The sequence below is a fragment of the Myxine glutinosa genome, chromosome 1 (assembly GCF_964187855.1).
Source record: "Myxine glutinosa chromosome 1, kmMyxGlut1.1, whole genome shotgun sequence".
NCBI lineage: Eukaryota > Metazoa > Chordata > Myxini > Myxiniformes > Myxinidae > Myxine > Myxine glutinosa.
The window spans coordinates 152,620,939-152,638,782 of NC_136261.1; the positions used below are offsets into that span (position 1 = coordinate 152,620,939).

The 17,844-nt window shown below is 46.9% G+C and overlaps 1 protein-coding gene across 1 annotated transcript in view; it reads left to right on the top strand.

Annotated features, from left to right (window-relative positions):
* Window positions 1–17,844, top strand: part of NALCN (sodium leak channel, non-selective) — a 259,747-nt gene that overhangs the window by 173,953 nt on the left and 67,950 nt on the right. The window contains exon 31 of the mRNA XM_078778655.1: window positions 11,964–12,070. Within this exon, the coding sequence (XP_078634781.1) occupies window positions 11,964–12,070 (107 nt within the window). The remainder of the gene's footprint in view (window positions 1–11,963; window positions 12,071–17,844) is intronic.

Here is a 17,844-nt window from a genome sequence, read left to right on the forward strand (position 1 = left end):
GGCGAGCCCTGCAAAATATAGGATTGGCATCCCGGTCAACCCTGAGTTTAGCCGTATGTCCTTTCAAGGTTCCAAGCTCATCCTTGAAGACATCCGGGTACGTATCCAGCACATTTTTGAGTGTGTATGCTGCGGTAGGAGAAACGTTGGCTGCCCGGAGTTGATGAATGCTTTCCCACTTCAGTCGAATTATGCTCAACCAGTTCCTGCCGAGTAAGGAAGGGCCCTTTCCAGGAATGACGATCAGGGGTAGGTGAAACTCACGGTTATCGTAGCCCACCGTGACATCACATGTACCGCAGGGAACAATCTTCTCACCTGTATAGGTGGAGAGTCCATAGGTAGTAGGTTTCAGATGGGGTCGGTCAGCATCACTCCACAGGTTTGTGAAAACAGCATGGCTGATGAGCGAGACGGCCGCACCAGTGTCGACCTCCATTTGCAATGGTCGATTGTTGACGACAACATTGGCAAGAAGAGGGTCCCGCCTATGGTGAGAATCAATATGAAGCAGGTCATACGATTCTGAGTTGGCGGAAACAGAGCTCACCTGGTCAAGCTCGGGTTCCTCCGAACCGATAAACTGATGAATCTTGTCAGCAGCTTTTCCTTTTCCCGATTTGCGAGTGATGCAAGCTGGAGCAATATGGCCAGTTTTCGAACAGAAATGGCAGGTGGCATCTTTGAACCGACACGTCTCCGGAGGGTGCTTTCCGTTGCACCGAAAACAGTTGTTGTGGGTTTGAGACTGCACTGGCTTCTGACGAGGAGCCTTGTTCCAACGTTGTGGCTGAACATGATCCAACCGATTCACAGCAGGGCTGGTACCAGATGAGCGAGTGGCACCGATGCTTGTAGCGTTGCATTCAGCACTTTCCATGGAAATGGCGGTGTCTCTGGCATTTTGGAACGTCAGTCTTCTCTCAGCAAGCAGGCGTCTACGAGTGCGGTCATCGGACATGCCAACCACCAGCAAATCACGAAGCATGTCATCGATCGTGTCCCCAAACTCACACAGATGTGACAGTTTTTTTAGGTGTGCAATGAAGTCTGCGATCGACTGACCTTGCTGCTGTCTGCACATGTAAAAATTAAACCGACACAGGATGACTGAAGGAGATGGGTTGCAATGTTCCTTCAAAGCGGCCTTGAGCTCTGCATACGTGAGCTCCTGGATTGTCCGAGGCCGAATCAGGTTTTTAACGAGTGTGAACGTCTCACCTCCGCAAACGGACAGGAAGACGGCCTTCATCCGGCCTTCGGTCGCAATGCCGTTCGCCTCGAAGTAGAAAGACAACCGCTCAGAATACGTGTCAAAATCCCCCTCATGAGGGTCGAATTCATCGATATGGCCGAAAGATGTCATGGTCTAGATGTTTACCTTCGTCGCCATGTAAAGTATCTCGACAAACTGCGATCAATTGTCGTACGCGTTTATTCACTCTGCCGATCAAGGCCCGATTCACAGCAGCGCCATCCGAGCTCTGGCGTAGGGATACAACCCGGTCCCGGTGTAGGGATACAATGGTGAACATTTGCACTGCATACATGACAGGGACAAACTTAGTCTGTGTCACAATCGTCCACATCACTATCATTCAGCTCTATTTGTTCTAGTTCATTTGCTTGGTTGCTGCAGGTTTGAAGGTTACACATGTGTGTGCATTTCAGACCATTTCCAAGGCATGTGCACATTGGTAATTTGCATGATCGTACACATGAGCAGGACAGCAGGTCCAACACAGCCTCTGGTGCAGATGTACCTCGCATCCACTCAATGGCCAGATCCCCATCATGAATCTTCCATCCATGAGCCATTCGATAGGGTACGCTAGGATTGCACTCCAAACACCTCTGCCAGATTGCAGCCTGATAGTTTGCTCGTAAGGCATGCATGAAGAGACAATCTTCACAAGGGGAAAGCTGACTGGAGTCAACTTCTCCATGCCTTACACAAAACAGCTGGTAGCGAAGCTTGTTGACTTGAGTTGTGTTTGTGGAATGCAAATACATCCGACATGTTACTTCATGAAGCTTTCCAAATAGTTCATCAGAGACCTCCCAGGACCTTCCCAACTCTCTGAATGTAGCTTGACAGGTGTTGTTAGTCTTCAGTTGTTTGAACATGGCCGACTTTCCATGCCCAGTGAAAGCACTGACTGTATCACAGCCCGTAAATGAATGCATTCCAATCAGAGCATCACAGACATTATCTCCTAGTGCATGACTTAGCTTGCTGATGTCAGTGAACCTTGTGCGGTTCTTGGTGCCACATTTCTGGAACATGGGACATGGAATTCTCTTGCTGACTCCAATGCTTATAATCATTACATCTGTGTCCTCTGCTGTGACTACTATACCCTTGTAGCCTGATTCAGCTGCATGTAGAGCATGGAGTAGAAGACGGGTGTCTGCTTCTTCCTGGGTCCTTGATAGCTCCGGAACCTCCTCCCATCGTTCCCTTGTGAGCTTGAAACAGACATCCTCACAGGTAACATACAGATCTTTGTCCTTGATCTTCTCAAGTTGACCTTTTCATTCTTCCACAAAGAACCTGATGAGGTGTGTTTTGTTTTTAGAGCTACACAAAAGCTTCCTCCACTGGTGTATATTGTGGCCAGGCGTAGATCCATTGTACTCTCCAACTCTCAACTGCCATTTGTGACAGAAAATACCAGATCACTGCCAAATGAAGTTACCAGGCGTTGGACCCTTGTAGAAGGATTATCACAATTATTCTCGCCAGTCAAAAGTGTCTCCAGGAATGTAGTAACTGGTTCAGGAATAATGCATTTTTCTGTGTCAGGTGGCCATGTTTGGGGTGCATCTTGCTTCTTGATGCTGTTTCTTAACACCATGGCTGCTTTTGTGATGACATCCTCTTCTGTGACAGCTCTTGCTGTCTGGAGATCCTGTTTTAACTTGTGGGCTTGTTTGACAATAGTACAGCGGATAAGCTCTCATATTTTAACAAATTGTACAGTTTTTGAGAAAAGCATGAAATTTCTAGCATAGTTAGTATATACCATAAGGTTTATTTTCAGATGTGGAGGGAAGTCAGATTTGACCTCTGAAGACCGTGAGAGGTCAAATCCAAAATGGCCACCAGTCCACCGGGTCTAATGTTCAAACGCGCTTATAGGTGTCATTTCCAACTAAATTGGGGATGCCCATTCATTTGGTGATACTTTTGAGATCGCCAGAACTCAAGGACATGCATTTAGGTCACGGTCAAGGTCAAATTACGTTAAATATCTATTTTTATGATACTGCAGTTGGAACTGCTATTGGAAAAAGTTCATTTGAACTTTTAAAACTTTATTTTTTCAGGTACAGGGAGGGATAGGTACAGAACACCCAAAGACCAGAAATGATGAAAAAAAGTGTTTACACTGCAAGGAATGATGCAATAACCTCTGAAAAAATAACTGTAGTTAACCAAGTATGTCCACCAAAGCTTACCTTAAATCAAGTGCAATGATGAAAATTGGTAATGATCTAAATCTAACAGTCTCCAGAACAGAAGCACAGTGCAGTGCAGTGCACTTGAATGCAGCTTTGGCACTTGCAGCGTCCAGTGCACCCTTTCTTGCAGCCACATTCGATCAATTCATGACACGATTTTGATGCTTCAGGAAGAGTGCTCCAAAGAGGCTGCCACCCAGTTGTCTCCTTTGTCCAGCCCCAGTCAGGTGGGTCTGGCATCTCTGGATCCATGACCAATGCCTGGTTACAACAGTTGGCCTGGTAGCAAGTGCACTTGATGTGCTGCTTGAGTGTTGCCTGGGTTGGAGGAATGTTCTCTATAGTTCTACACTTCTGTGTGAAGAGCTGTTTCCTGGCATCATTCACTTCCGTGCTCTCACTGGTTCTATCGTACATCAGCACCACAAATCGCTCTAGCAGTAACGTTGAGCCTTCACTGACCTCACTTGGCATGCCTAGGAGTTCATTGAAAGCATCATTCACCTCTGGGCATCCCCAATTTAGTTGGAAATGACACCTATAATGTTTTTCTACACTATTTGGTTCCAAAATTAAGCGAGTTTGAACATTAGACTCGGTGGACTGGTGGCCATTTTGGATTTGACCTCTTACAGTTCTCAGAGGTCAAATCTGACTTCCCTCCACATCTGAAAATAAACCTTATGGTATGCATTAACTATGTTAAAATTTTCATGCTTTTCTCATAAAATGCACAATTTTTGTGTTTATCTGCTGCACTACAAGAGCTCCAATTGATATACTGTCTGGATAGACAAGAACCTAACCCTTCTCATCAGAGACGAAGTGGAGTGATCCAGTGAAAGTACTCTCCAACTTTCGGCGGATGTGTTTTTTGGTCGATGGCTTAATTTGTGCAATGGCAAGAGATTTCAGGGATTCTTCAAGCTTTGATGTGAGGTCCGTCAATGGGAAAACATCAGGATGTGGCCAAAGGTCATTCCTCATGTACATGATGAGCTGCTCATATGCTTGTTCCATCCCTTTCTCATACTCTTGTTCTTCAAGGTCTTCACTCGTACTAAATGTGGCTGTAGTCTCTTCTCTTGTGTACAATCTATAGCAAGAGTTGTGGTATTGTCCCTCTGCTGCAACAATGTCTCGACTCACTGCTGCAAGAACTTTTTCGTCAAATTTCCTAGTCGCTGCTTCACGAACTTTGGCATCAGCTCAACTCCAAACACAGTGTGAGGCGTTCTCGTGTACGTGTTCCTGGCAGGTATTTGCCTGAGCTGTTACAGAAGATGCATAGCCTTTCGTATACTCTTGAAGTACTTGGTACATCTCTAGATGATTTTCTTGTACCACTATCTTTAGCTTTAACATCAGCACCTTGGTTCTGGATACCACGGTTTGTGATGGCTTCAAGAAGCTTTTTCATAGTGAATACACTGCGACATTTGCGATGATACTCAATCTGTGGTACTTCACTTTCTTCTAGGCCCCTGGCTATCTCCAAGAGTGGAGTGTGTTTTCTTATTTCTGCTGCTCTAAGCAGGGTTTTCCAGGATTCAAGACCTTGCAGCGTTGCTGGCTCCGAATCATCGTCAGTGCAATGAATGATGCAGCTCATTTTTGCACGTTTCTGCGGTGTCGGATCCTGGTCACAAGTTGGTAGATCCATTGTAGATATCTTAGTTCTTCACCAATCTACTGCATACATACACACACCTCTGCAAGGAAAGCAAGGCATAAGGCATATTTCATTTAGCATTTACTCGTCACAATATTATTTAGTATCATAATGCTCTATTTAAAGGTTTCACATTTGTACAGACAGTGATAAAAATTTTCGGAAATCGAAGAAATAATGCTTGCATAAAAAGGATTAACATAGGGTTAATTGTTGAAGTTTTGTGAATGATATGTTCTTCTAAATCATCTACAATGTCTTATCTATACATTATGAAATAATTTCAGCATCTACATATCACGAAATAGTAATCAGATCAGTTGGAAATAAAAACACTCTTAATTTTCGATTTTGCAATTGAAACATGACCTTTTGACCTCTGAGGAAGTCACCTGATAACTAAAGATGAAAATATAATACAGTTGTGCAGATATATGATGTAGCTTCACAATGAATTATGATTTGTTAAAGTATTTTCAGTAGAACTGAAGTTATAAGCAAAAATGCTACCCCTCTCCCCTAAAATTCAACTTCCAGATTATATGGAGGTGGGTTTGTTCACAGAGTGAAAACTATCATTAAGCTACCAGATAGGCAGGGTTATCATACCAAAATATAAGCTAGAGACATGTAGGAAGACAAAAATACCAAAATTGTTTGCTGACCTTGGGTGGTACCAAAATCTGTATTGGCCCCTGGACTAAAACGGCAGTTGTGGACTGCATAAACAACAGACAAATAAACGAGGGCTTGTGATGAGGTGTAAATGAAGACTTTGTCAGATAGAAAGGATCGAGTCACAGGAAGAAGATAATAAATTACCTTAGACCAAATCAGGTACATCAGAATACCCAGCTCGACACCACACAAGGATGCTGCCTGAAAACCATGTCCGTGGCAACTGCTACTTGAAAGGACAGATCACTCTGATCTTGTTGCCATATCTGGACTATACATGAATGGCACACAGGAGCATCTCCCCAGATAGCCTGGTCAAGCAGTGATAGAGCGTTGTAGCACACGCGATGGCCACAATCTACTTGCTCAGGCTTTGGTTGCATGTTGGCCTCACCGCAGGCCTTTTCCCATCTAGATCCCCCCCTACCCGTCCCCCCTACAGCTCATCCTGGGCTTGCTAGACTTTGCAACTGTGCAAACTCAGACACCTCATTTTATAAAGGGGCTCTGTGGGAATTGCAATACCTTAAACTAGTATGCCACTCCTGCAAGGCCTAAAAGATGTGCATGCCCCACCCAAAATGGGCCTCATGTCTGATTCAGCTGCTGTTGAGTTTTAATTTTTCTTCTTTTCAAAGTTTTGTGTTAAAATAGAGTTCAAGTTGAAATTATTCAATGCCTCTGTCCAAGCTACAGGCCCATCTGATTCTTTGTGGTTCAGCCAAGCTGTCCACAACAAATATCTCCATCTCTCCTTGTCTACAACAAAAATAATTAGCTTGACTTTAAGTCACAGACGCACACCAACCATAGTCTTGATAAAGTCGAGTATTTCTAGTATGACTTTCAATAACTTTTGTAGTATTCTACTATGGATTCTCCAATCAGATAAAATCTTCTTCATCATTGTCACTGACTGGCCTGGTCCAAATTTAATGATGGCCACATTTCAATCTTCTACTGACGAAATTTGGTGGACAGGTTGGGTGTGTGCCAACGAAGAAATGATTCGATTTTGGTGAAGATTTGACTCCAGATCCAGCCTATCGGTGAGATCCAAAATGTAAACTGTCCAGCCTGGCAGAGGTATTCGCTCTACCGAGTGCCATCCTGGTTGATACTGCAGATATGACCTGGGCTGACAGGATCGCCCCAAGGTATGCACACTCACCTCTTAGGTGTCTAGCCTGGGTTCGAATCTCAGCCCAGCTATAAACAGTCATCCTGCTTTTTCACAGACTGGGTGAATCATCGATGTGTGTGCCATCCCTCCGATGGATGTTAAACTGGGAGTCCCATAGACCGACATTAATTGATGGATGTTAATGATCCCAACAGTGTCCTTCGCGAAGAGTAGGCAAGCTAACTCCGGCACCGTGGCCAAATTCCTGCCCAAACTACTGCTGGGAGACCAATGGCAAACCACCCAGTATAACCCTTGCTCAGGAGGCTGCTCTGGTGGAACAGACACTGTGACAGAGTATGTTCGACATTTTAGAAGGATACAGCTTGGAAATATAGAGTGGGCTGGGGAAAGATGGGTGGATGGGTGGGGGAAAGGGAAGGGGGAGAGGGAGGAGAGTGGGAGAAGAGAAATTGGGGGGGGGGGGGGGGGAGGGAGAGCGAGGAGAGTGAGAAGAGGGATAGCGATGAGGCGGAGGGGAAGAAGCTTCCTTCTGTAGTCATCCTGTCCACCATATTCCTCCCCACTCCATTTTGTCCAAGCCTCCCTCTATTTTATCCTTAAACTCTGCTTTTGGTGTCTCCACCCTCTCTCTCTATAATGTTCCTTTGATGAAGTTGTGTGGTAGCTCTTCGAAAGAGTTCAAAAGCCTCGACTCTGTATACAAAAAAATTGTCATAGGCTTTTTTGTTTGTTTTTTTTTTTTTTTTGTATACAAGATCGAGGCTCGTGAAAGAGCTAACATTAATCACACAAAAAGACAAACCGACACACAAATCACAAAAAATAAGGGGAGCGGCAGACAAGATGGGGAGAGAGGGGGAAGGACACAAACACAACATTTGAGAGCAGGGACAACGGGAGAAATGTGGAATGGGGAGGGCTTTGGGGGAGGTGGGAGAGGTATAAAACATATGAACACTGCAAGGACTTCCAGGAAAGAAGTTGGAAAAAAAAAAGGTGTATCTGGGGTGAATTAGTGGGGGTAGAAAAGATCAAGGTTTTGGATGGGGGAAGATAAGAGATGGTGGTGAACAGCTGTTTTAAAGACCTGGAGGGAGGAGTGGGATTGAAGGGAGTGGGGGAGTTTGTTCCAGAGGTGGGAGAAAAGGGGAATGAAAGAGTGAAGGTGAGCAGAGAGCCTAGATTTTGGCAGTTTAATCATAAGAGGGTTGACAAGCATTATGCAGGCTTGAAAGGTCTCTTTCTGTGTCGCAGTTCCTTGGAAGTGAGCCGTGATGTCTGTCCGTGTGTTCGTATGTCTCTTGTTTACGGCTGCCGCTTCCCGCAAAGTGTTTGAAAAGCTCAATATTAATTTTGAAATAATGGGGGAGACAGGCATGAATAATGTCGATGCCAAATTTTATTGGATATTTCTCCCTCTTTTTAGACAAATAGAACCTCTGCCACCCGATGTTGCACCATCATTTCGTGGTGGGCGGTATAATTAGCTCAGAGCTTTGGCTCTGAGTGAAACCAAGAATGCAACACAATTAACCTTTTTAAAGTCCAATAAATAATTTAAATTGATAGATTAACTGGTAGCTGGGCGGCTTAGCTAAAAAAATTCGGATCGATTGTGCCTTTTCCCTTAAAAGCATGAAACTTGGCACATGGCTAGAATACCCGAAAAGAAAGATTTTTAGTCCAGGGGGCATCCCCAATTTCACCCCATATGGCGGCCATCTTGAAATCCAAGATGGCCGTCATACAAGACCTATTTTGATGAATATCTCCATAATTAGAACAGATATCAAAATGGTTGAAGTGCCTATACCTACATTTTTAGGGTCTAGGAATCCAATGGGAACATAAAATCCAATGGCAACATATTGGAACACCCACAGTTCCAATACTGGAATCTCACGATGGCATTGGAGAACAGCATCCTGACCTTTGTGCGCTCATTGAGGGAGGCTGACTTTGAAATGTACTTAGATGCTTTATGGGAGCTTCTTCCGTGGTTCTTTGCTCTTGACCATACGCACTATGCAAGATGGGTCACAGTCCATTTGCGTGATATGATGGACTTGCACAAGACACACCCTAAAGTTCTGGATAATTTCCGAGCTGGCATGTTCACGGTACAAAAGACCCAACGCAAATTTTCTTCAATTGCTACAGATCATGCACATGAACAGAACAATGCACGTATCAAGGGAGATGGAGGAGCTGTGGGTCTGCTGGACAATGCCCATGCTCTGCAAAGATGGATGGTTGCAGGTCCAGAGGTCTCAAGGGTGATTGATGAGTTTGAGACTGCACAGGAGCAACATGAAAGCAAAGCGCCATCACTGCATCATGATCAGAATAAAAGCACCCAGATGACCTTTGACAAACATGTCAGATCACTTGTATCAGTTATCGAGGAGCTAGGTAATCCATTTCTTGAAGAAACCGCTGACCTTTTGGTCCTTGACACAAAGGATATAGCAAGTGCATCAGTCGTACAAAGTGTGAAAGATGTGCAGAAAGTGGGAAAGGAGGCTCTGGAGTCATTTGTGCAAGAGAGGCTGATTGAACGCTCAAAGCCTTTGAATGATGTCGTCCCGCGCAAAAAGTTACCTCTGTTTGGCAGCTCATCAGTAACAGACCAGCTGACAGATAAACACAAGGTAGCCTCATTGAAGAGTGATGTTCAACTGTTTTCTCGCCTCTATATTGCCTGTCAAACCCGCGAGGGAAACCTGGATGAATTTTTCCGTCATGAAAATCAATCTTTCCCTCCATCTCTGTCCAAGGATGGGAAGCTACGACCTGGTACAAAGAGCGACCTTTTGGACTGCTTAGAGGAACTTTCACCATCAAGCACACAGATGCCAGAGGTGACATGTGTCATACTTGACGGGGCAGTAATTGTTCAAAAGCTAAAGCCCGATGTTGGCACAGTCAAAACATTTGGCGAATATGCCTTAAAGGTCTTCATCCCATTTGTTTTCTCACAGTACAAATCTGCAACCCGACTTGATCTGGTGTGGGACCGTTACCTAACCGACAGCCTTAAGAGCATGACCTGTGAAAAGCGTGGCAAGGGGGTTCGCCGACGAGTAGATACCTCAGTTGCAATTCCTGGACAGTGGCAGAACTTTCTTCGAGTTGATGAAAACAAGCGTGAACTCTTCAGCTTCCTTTCCAATGAAACAATTAAATCATTTGAAGACCAGCGCAAGGAGCTAGTTGTCACACTTGATACAGAGGTTCTTACTGCTCCACCACGCATTGATCTAGAATCACTCTCCCCGTGCACTCAGGAAGAGGCAGATGGTCGGATGTTCCTACATGCTGCTGATGCAACACAGAGAGGGCATAGTAAGGTCCTCATACAAACTGTGGACACAGATGTTGTCGTGCTTGCAGTTACAGCATCCCAGAAGCTTTCAGTGATGATATGGTTACAATTTGGGACAGGCAAGAACATGCGATTTATCTCTGCACATGATATAGCCACAGCTCTTGGCCCTGAGAAATCTAAAGCCCTCCCCATGTTTCATGCACTAACAGGGTGTGACACTTCTTCAGCGTTTAATGGGCGTGGAAAGGTAACTGCATGGAATGTGTGGGAATCATTCCCTGAGCTCACAGAGGTACTAGCAGAAATTTGCCACCAGAGCACAGAGATAACTGAAACCTGCATGAACGTCATTGAGAGATTTGTTATTCTGTTGTATGATCGCACAAGTACTGCTACTGACATTAACATTGTACGAAAGAAACTGTTTGCAAAGAAGGGCAGACCTGTGGAATCAATTCCACCAACACATGATGCCCTTGTGCAGCACGTAAAGCGGGCAGTATACCAAGGCGCACTATGCTGGGGACAAGCATTGCATGCTAAGCCTGATCTACCAAGCCCCACTGAATGGGGTTGGCAAAAAACGTCTGCTGGCCAGTTCAAACCAATATGGACAACACTTCCAGAGGCTGCAAAGATCTGCAATGAACTTGTTAAGTGTGGGTGCAAAAAAGGATGTACTGGTCGTTGCCGGTGTAAGAAAGCTGCACTTCCCTGTACTTCTCTCTGCGCATGTGATGGAGAATGCAGCAAAGACTAGAAAACCACAAGATGGCACAGTTACAGTCTGCGATGTCATAGACACTTTTAATCACTGAAGAATGCCAACCTGTTAAGAGTATTTATATGCATTCCCAGTATGCATGATACTATGCAAAATTAATATTTTCATATGACTGATTAATATTTTATGTTACCATTGGATTCCTAGACCCTAAAAATGTAGGTGTAGGCACTGCAACCATTTAGATAGCTGTTCTAATTATGGAGATATTCATCAAAACAGGTCTGTTATGGCGGCCATCTTGGATTTCAAGATGGCTGCCATATACTATTGAATATTTTATGTTGCCATTGGATTCCTAGACCCTAAAAATGTAGGTGTAGGCACTGCAACCATTTTGATATCTGTTCTAATTATGGAGATATTCATCAAAACAGGTCTTGTATGATGGCCATCTTGAATTTCAAGATGGCCGCCATATGGGGTGAAATTGGAGATGCCCCCTGGACTAAAAATCTTTATTTTGGGGTATTCTAGCCATGTGCCAAGTTTCATGCTTTTAAGGGAAAAGGCACAATTCATCAGTTAAGCAGCCCCACTATGGTACTTTTGATAGTATCACTTAATTACACTACTGGAAGCATCATGCATACACAGTACAAGTGTCAGTGTAACATTGTTGCCTTTGTTTCCTTCTTGCTCTTACATAATCCGTCAGTTATCTTCAAAATCGAAATGCAGATAATACTTTTAACCTGGGATGTGTAATAATGACGAACAAACATTGCACCCCAGTGTTGTAACCATTCCAGAGTGGATAGAATGAATCTAGCTTCGAACGGTGTAACATAGACAAAAATCTGCACATCTTGTCCACCTAAGTCTGTCATCACTACCGAAGTTTTATCCCATTTTAAAGTAACACCTGATCTATTTGGTGATCCAACAGATGGAAAGGGATTCAGAGCGAAGATGTATGACATCACACAACACCCATTCTTCAAACGCACGATTGCAGTACTGGTCATGGCCCAGTCTCTACTTCTCTCTGTCAAGGTAATCTCACATGTCATTTGGCAACACTGTCCTCTCTCAATGAAACAGATATTTATTGTCAAACGTTTATGTTTGTGATTTTATAACTATCTTTTCAAGCCTTTATAAAAACAGGTGAATTATCACCAGCACACTGGCCAAACCCCAGATTCCTACCCTAACACACAAGGGGCACTGCATCATTGGCACAGCAGCTGTCCTAAAAATTATGCAATTGGCAGACACCTGCTACACACCGATGAATGGTTCAAGTCGAATTGCTTGCTAAGCTGGCTGTCCTACCTACTCACCAATTCATAATTTCACACATTTTATTTTACTTTTATGGTTAAAAGTTTGGGATTATTTCATCTGTTGAATTCACTGTGATTTAATGTTTCAATTAAAACCAAGCTAGAACCCTGTTATAAATTTTCTAGGTCTACATATGTATCGGGCTGGCAAGACGGCCTAGAGGTACGCACATTCTCCTTAAAGCTGTCTAGCCTGGGTTAAAATCTCGGCTGAGCTATAAAGGATATAATATGTTACAGACACGACTTTGATGTTAAAGTGGGCCGAGCGGAATGGCCGTCGTGTCCGCACAAATTACCCGACTATACTCGACGTTGACGAAGCCGCGCCACGCTGGCTCAATAAGAAAAAGAAGACACCCGGCTGGATTACAATAACACAATACGACACCAATGTTTCGATTCTCAAGTATATTCGTACGGAAAAGGTTAGATTACAGGGGCTAGAGGTATATTACAGGAAGACAGGCACTTAGACACACTCTTATATTAACCCCGGACAGACGACAGACACACGGGACAACGGCTGACTCACACGGGGGTTTGATGGCAAGGAAAGGCAGGTAGCGATGGCTCAAGGTGCACTCTTGGCTCAAGGCAGAATCGACTCGGTCCGGTCCAGAGATGCGGGGAGGTATCGTCGCGCTGGGGGTGGCGGTGGCTTCTCTCTCCAGTCTCCAAGCTGAGGCGCATCTGACGTCACGTCCGGCAAGCGGCTGCGTATATCCGGCGGGGAGTGACACGCCCTCGGCTCGTTAGCTCCGCCTCGTGGAATCGGCACGTTGCTTCTCATTGGGTGCGTGCGGGGGGGGTTACTGGCTCCGCCCCTGACGAGGAGCTGACAGCCAGCCCCTTCGGGGTAACCCCGCGGAGCGCATGGTCTGGAGCTAATCGAGCCGGTGTGAGGACGCATCCTCCCCCGCTCCGCCGCCATCTCCTCTGTTGTTGTTGTAATTGTTGTTGTAGTTGTTATTGTTGTTGTTTGGGGAAGAAGATGGGAGGAGGTATGGGAAGGTCCTAAACTCACTACTGGTGCCATATAATCACATTCTGGTGCAACGAAGAGTCATAATTAATGGAAACGAGGCCTTAACTGACATAGATTAAGAATAACTAGGAAGATGTCCGAAAGTTGTCTACGTGTGGTGCGGTGGACCTGGGCACGACATTTAATGGGGGAATAAGGGGAAGGTCGGCTCTACTGATTGTTATTTACATGCAATGGGACTAGGGAATGGGGGACTGGGGAAAGTTGGGGAGTATTGGAGAAAATAGGGGAATATTTACAAGCGGATATGGAGGCCAAATTCCATATTCGCAACATTGCACCCTTCTCTACCCTCGGGGCGTCCCGACCCGATAAATTTTTACCTACTTTAGTGTGGCACGCAATGTAGTTCCCTCTACTATTAACTCTACCCTGAGTGCGACAGTTTTACAGATATTCACAAATGAGTAAATATGTCCCCCTGCGACGTTGCACCCTTCTCCTCACAGAAACACACCCACAGGATAACCGAATCCGGAAAGAATTCTCAAACTAAACATACAGCCGGTAGGGAGCATTATTTACAAGACTATGCTGCTATTTACACTACGATCCAGGACCTGTTTTTGGAGGAACACATGCAGATGTTATGCATAGAGAGAGCGCGCTTGCCAACATCGATACACCAACCCACGAGTGCTCTGTGGCCGACGGCCTTTAATAACGTGCAGAGCACCCTTTCCGAGCATCAACAGCACCACCCCACCACCAATCGGTGCAGTCACCATTGTTCATTGGAATAAAAATAAATTCGACAACCCCTAACCCTGCAGGTGTCTCTTGCTCTTCTTGTGGTGCACTTGGTGTTAATTAACAGTGGTTCACCTTTATGGCATAGGTGCCACGTTGACCCATAGGTCCTTCCACGGGTGGTGCTTGGCCGCAAAAGAGCTGCGGTCCATTGTGGGTGGCCACAAACATTGCGGTCCATATGGTGTATCGATCCAGGCAGCCAACAGCGAAAGTGCAGGCCCACAACTGCGTAGCCAGCACCTCTCTCTCCTCTCTCTCTACCCCAAAGCCAGATCCTCGGAGGTGGGAGACAAAAGAAGAAACAAGTGAGTAAGGTGGTAAGGGCGCAAAAGTGCACGCAATGTAAGGTGATGCACACTGGGGGCACATGGGAACCAGGTGAGACAGGTACGTTCCTATCGTACGCCCCCCCCCCCCACCAGGTAACCTACATGGCCCCTCCCTTACCCCTTACTGTATCCACAAAACACAACACTACCCATAAACATCTACTTTACAAATCGACAAACATCCCTACTGTCTTCCCCGTTCCTCCCATAAACCAAATTCGTCTTCTCTCCCTCCTAACCAATCAAATTTGCCATTTTCAACTCTCATCATAATTTGCCATCTCCAACTCAACATCAAAATTTGCCATTACCAATTCATCATCAGTCCCTCCTAGGGAGGGAGAGATGGAATCACCCCAATGTCTCATCCACGTCGTGATGCGTCTCACAAATCCACACAGCGATTCATCTCCTGCAACAAAACAAAGAAAACACAGGTGTGGAGTCATCATCATCACCACAGGTAAGTGGCTGCGTATGGTGCGACAGGTTCATCAATCCTAACTATTTCCTAAATGACTTTAACAACTTTACACTACCCGGGGTCTTTCTCCGGCCAAACCATTGGCCCTCTTACACTATGGGTTCTAAAAACCAATTCCCATTGGCCAAACTGTGGTGCTCTTCAATTTGGGGTCTCACTCCCCCGATTCATCTCCCGGTGCCCTCGCACAATTTCTGGGCTGCGGCGTGTACCTCTCCCAGTGGGTCTACCCACCTGCACACCTCCACCACTGCAGTTGCCTCCGAGCTTACCTGCTCCTCACCCTAACCTAACTACCTGGGGAAGGCCCTCTGGCTCTCTCCCCACTCCGTGCCCTCTCTGGCACTGGGCTGCCCGATCCACACCCGGGATCCTCAGGCACCCACTCACAACTACCGGCTCCCAGAGCCCACCTGCGGCCTCACCTGGCCGACATCCTCACAGTGGTGGAGTGCCCAACCAACTACACACACTAACAGGCTACACGCCCAGCCATTTCCACAACACTAATGCACCCATTCACAACACCATTCTGCAACCGCACCACAAATGCCAATATCCAACCACAATTTACCTGCACCCTCTACCTAACACTTACACTACCCGCCCCGGGTGCTCGTGAAAGGGGTACACTCTTCCCCCATCCACACCTTCGCACCATGCACACCACTCCGTACCACTCACTCCAACTCTCTCCACACACCTGTACCTGCACACCTGTGCTCTCACACCTGGTGCCACCTGCACCCTTCTCTCCCCAAGCGCATTCGCGCTGATCCACACACTCACTACTCATACACTGCTCCACACACCTGTCCAGTTGCACACCTGTGCAATCACACCTGTTCAATTCTCACAAACACGGCATCATCTCAGCTAACTACTCCCTTCGGACACTTGCGCTTCCCAGTCGTCCCTTTAAACTATTGCGCTCCCACGTCATTATCATCCATACTAATCTACCTGCGTCCCCACTACAGGTATCAGTCACTAACTAAACTTAACGTCACCTAATGTCATCTTCTCTAGATCCCTACACACCATATCCTAACCCACCCGGGCTAGTTTTCACTGCCATACACCCCATAATCTATTGCTCCTTTGCCCCCCCATGGGAAAGGTGGCAGGGATGCCACCCTCTCCCACCGGGCCTATCGCTCCTCAATCCCCCAGTCCTCTGGCACTAATAAGCCCCCCTTATTCAGAGGTACTGGGTCCCGCCTCGGCATCTAAAGCCGAGGCAATCCACGGGGGCGCCTGCTCGCCGGTGTAAGGTCTTATCCGGTCGGCGTGGACGATCCGAGGGAGGGCTCGTGGCCCCATTTTGATCTTAAAGACCACGTCACAGATTTGCGACAGGACGACTCCTGGGCCTTGCCAGGGGGAGGTGAGTTTTGGGCACCTTCCCTTCCGCCTCCGGGGATTAAAGAACCAAATCTTCATCCCCGGAGCGTATTGACTCCCCTGGCTCCGGTCGTCGTACCTGCGCTTCATCTTTTCCCCCGCCAGATGGAGTTGGCGGCGGGCGAAGGCATGGACTAGCTCCATGCCTTCCTCTAGGTGACGTGCGTACCCCTCCCTCGGCGGGTTAACCACTGTGTCTGGCACGGGACCGCATAGCAAGTCGGCGGGAGCCCGTAACTCCCGCCCATACATAAGCAACGCTGGACTGCATGCGGTGGCCCCGTGCTGGCTGGTCCGGTAGGCCATAAGCAAATAAGGGAGATGTTCGTCCCAGTCATCCTGACGGGTGGTGGTGAACAGTGCCAGTTGTTGGATTAGAGTTCGATTGAATCTTTCCACCATCCCGTCAGATTGAGGTCTTAAAGGCGTTGTTCTGGTTTTCCGAATTGACAGGAGACTGCACACATCTTTTAGCAATTTGCTCTCAAAATTTCGTCCCTGGTCGGTGTGCAACTCCTGTGGAATCCCATGCCGGCACACAAATCCTTCCACGAAGGCCTGCGCTACCACCCCGGCTTCTTGGTTGGGGAGGGCGTAGGCCTCCGGCCACTTGGTGAAATAGTCCATTACAACGAGGATATACTTATTACCTTGGCGGGTGCGGGGCAGCGGTCCTAGAATATCCATAGCCACCCGCTCAAGGGGGGCCCCCACCTGATGTAATTGAAGGGGGGCCCTCATCCTCCGTGCTGGTCCCTTTTTGGCAGAACAGGCGTCGCATCTCCGACACCAGTCCTGTATGTCGCGCCCCATATTCACCCAATAGAACCTCCGGCGGACCCGAGATATTGTCTTTGTCCTGCCCAAATGGCCGCCGGAGCGGGTACCATGCACCTGTTGCAATATGACGTTCTTGAATTTGTCAGGGACTATCACCAGCCAGGAAGTTCGATCAGAGGGAACCTCCACCCACTTGCGATACAAGATGTTGCCTTTCAATTCCAGGGTCTGCCACTGAGCCCAATATGCCTTTGTTTGTGCCCCGAGGGGGGTGACCTCTTCCCCCTTTGGTCTTTGCCCCAATTTGACCCATTGGAACACCGGCCCCAGAACAGGATCCTCCTGCTGGGCCGTGCTCCAAGCCAACTCTCCAAATTCCTCGTCCGCGGTTAGTGGCAAAATTGGCCCTCTCACCCGGGTTGCCCGGACGACGAGAATCGGGGCGGAATCGCCCAATTGCTCCCTCTCCTCGTGTCTCGCACAAAATTTACAGTTTTCCCCCAGACAAGGACGCCGAGAGAGTGCGTCCGCATTACCATGGGCCTTCCCGGCCCTATGGGCCACATCAAAATCGTACTGCTGCAACTTTTCCAACCACCTTGCAATTTGGCCCTCCGGTTCCTTGAACCGAAGGAGCCATTGCAAGGAGGAATGGTCAGTTCTAACCAAAAATTTCCGCCCGT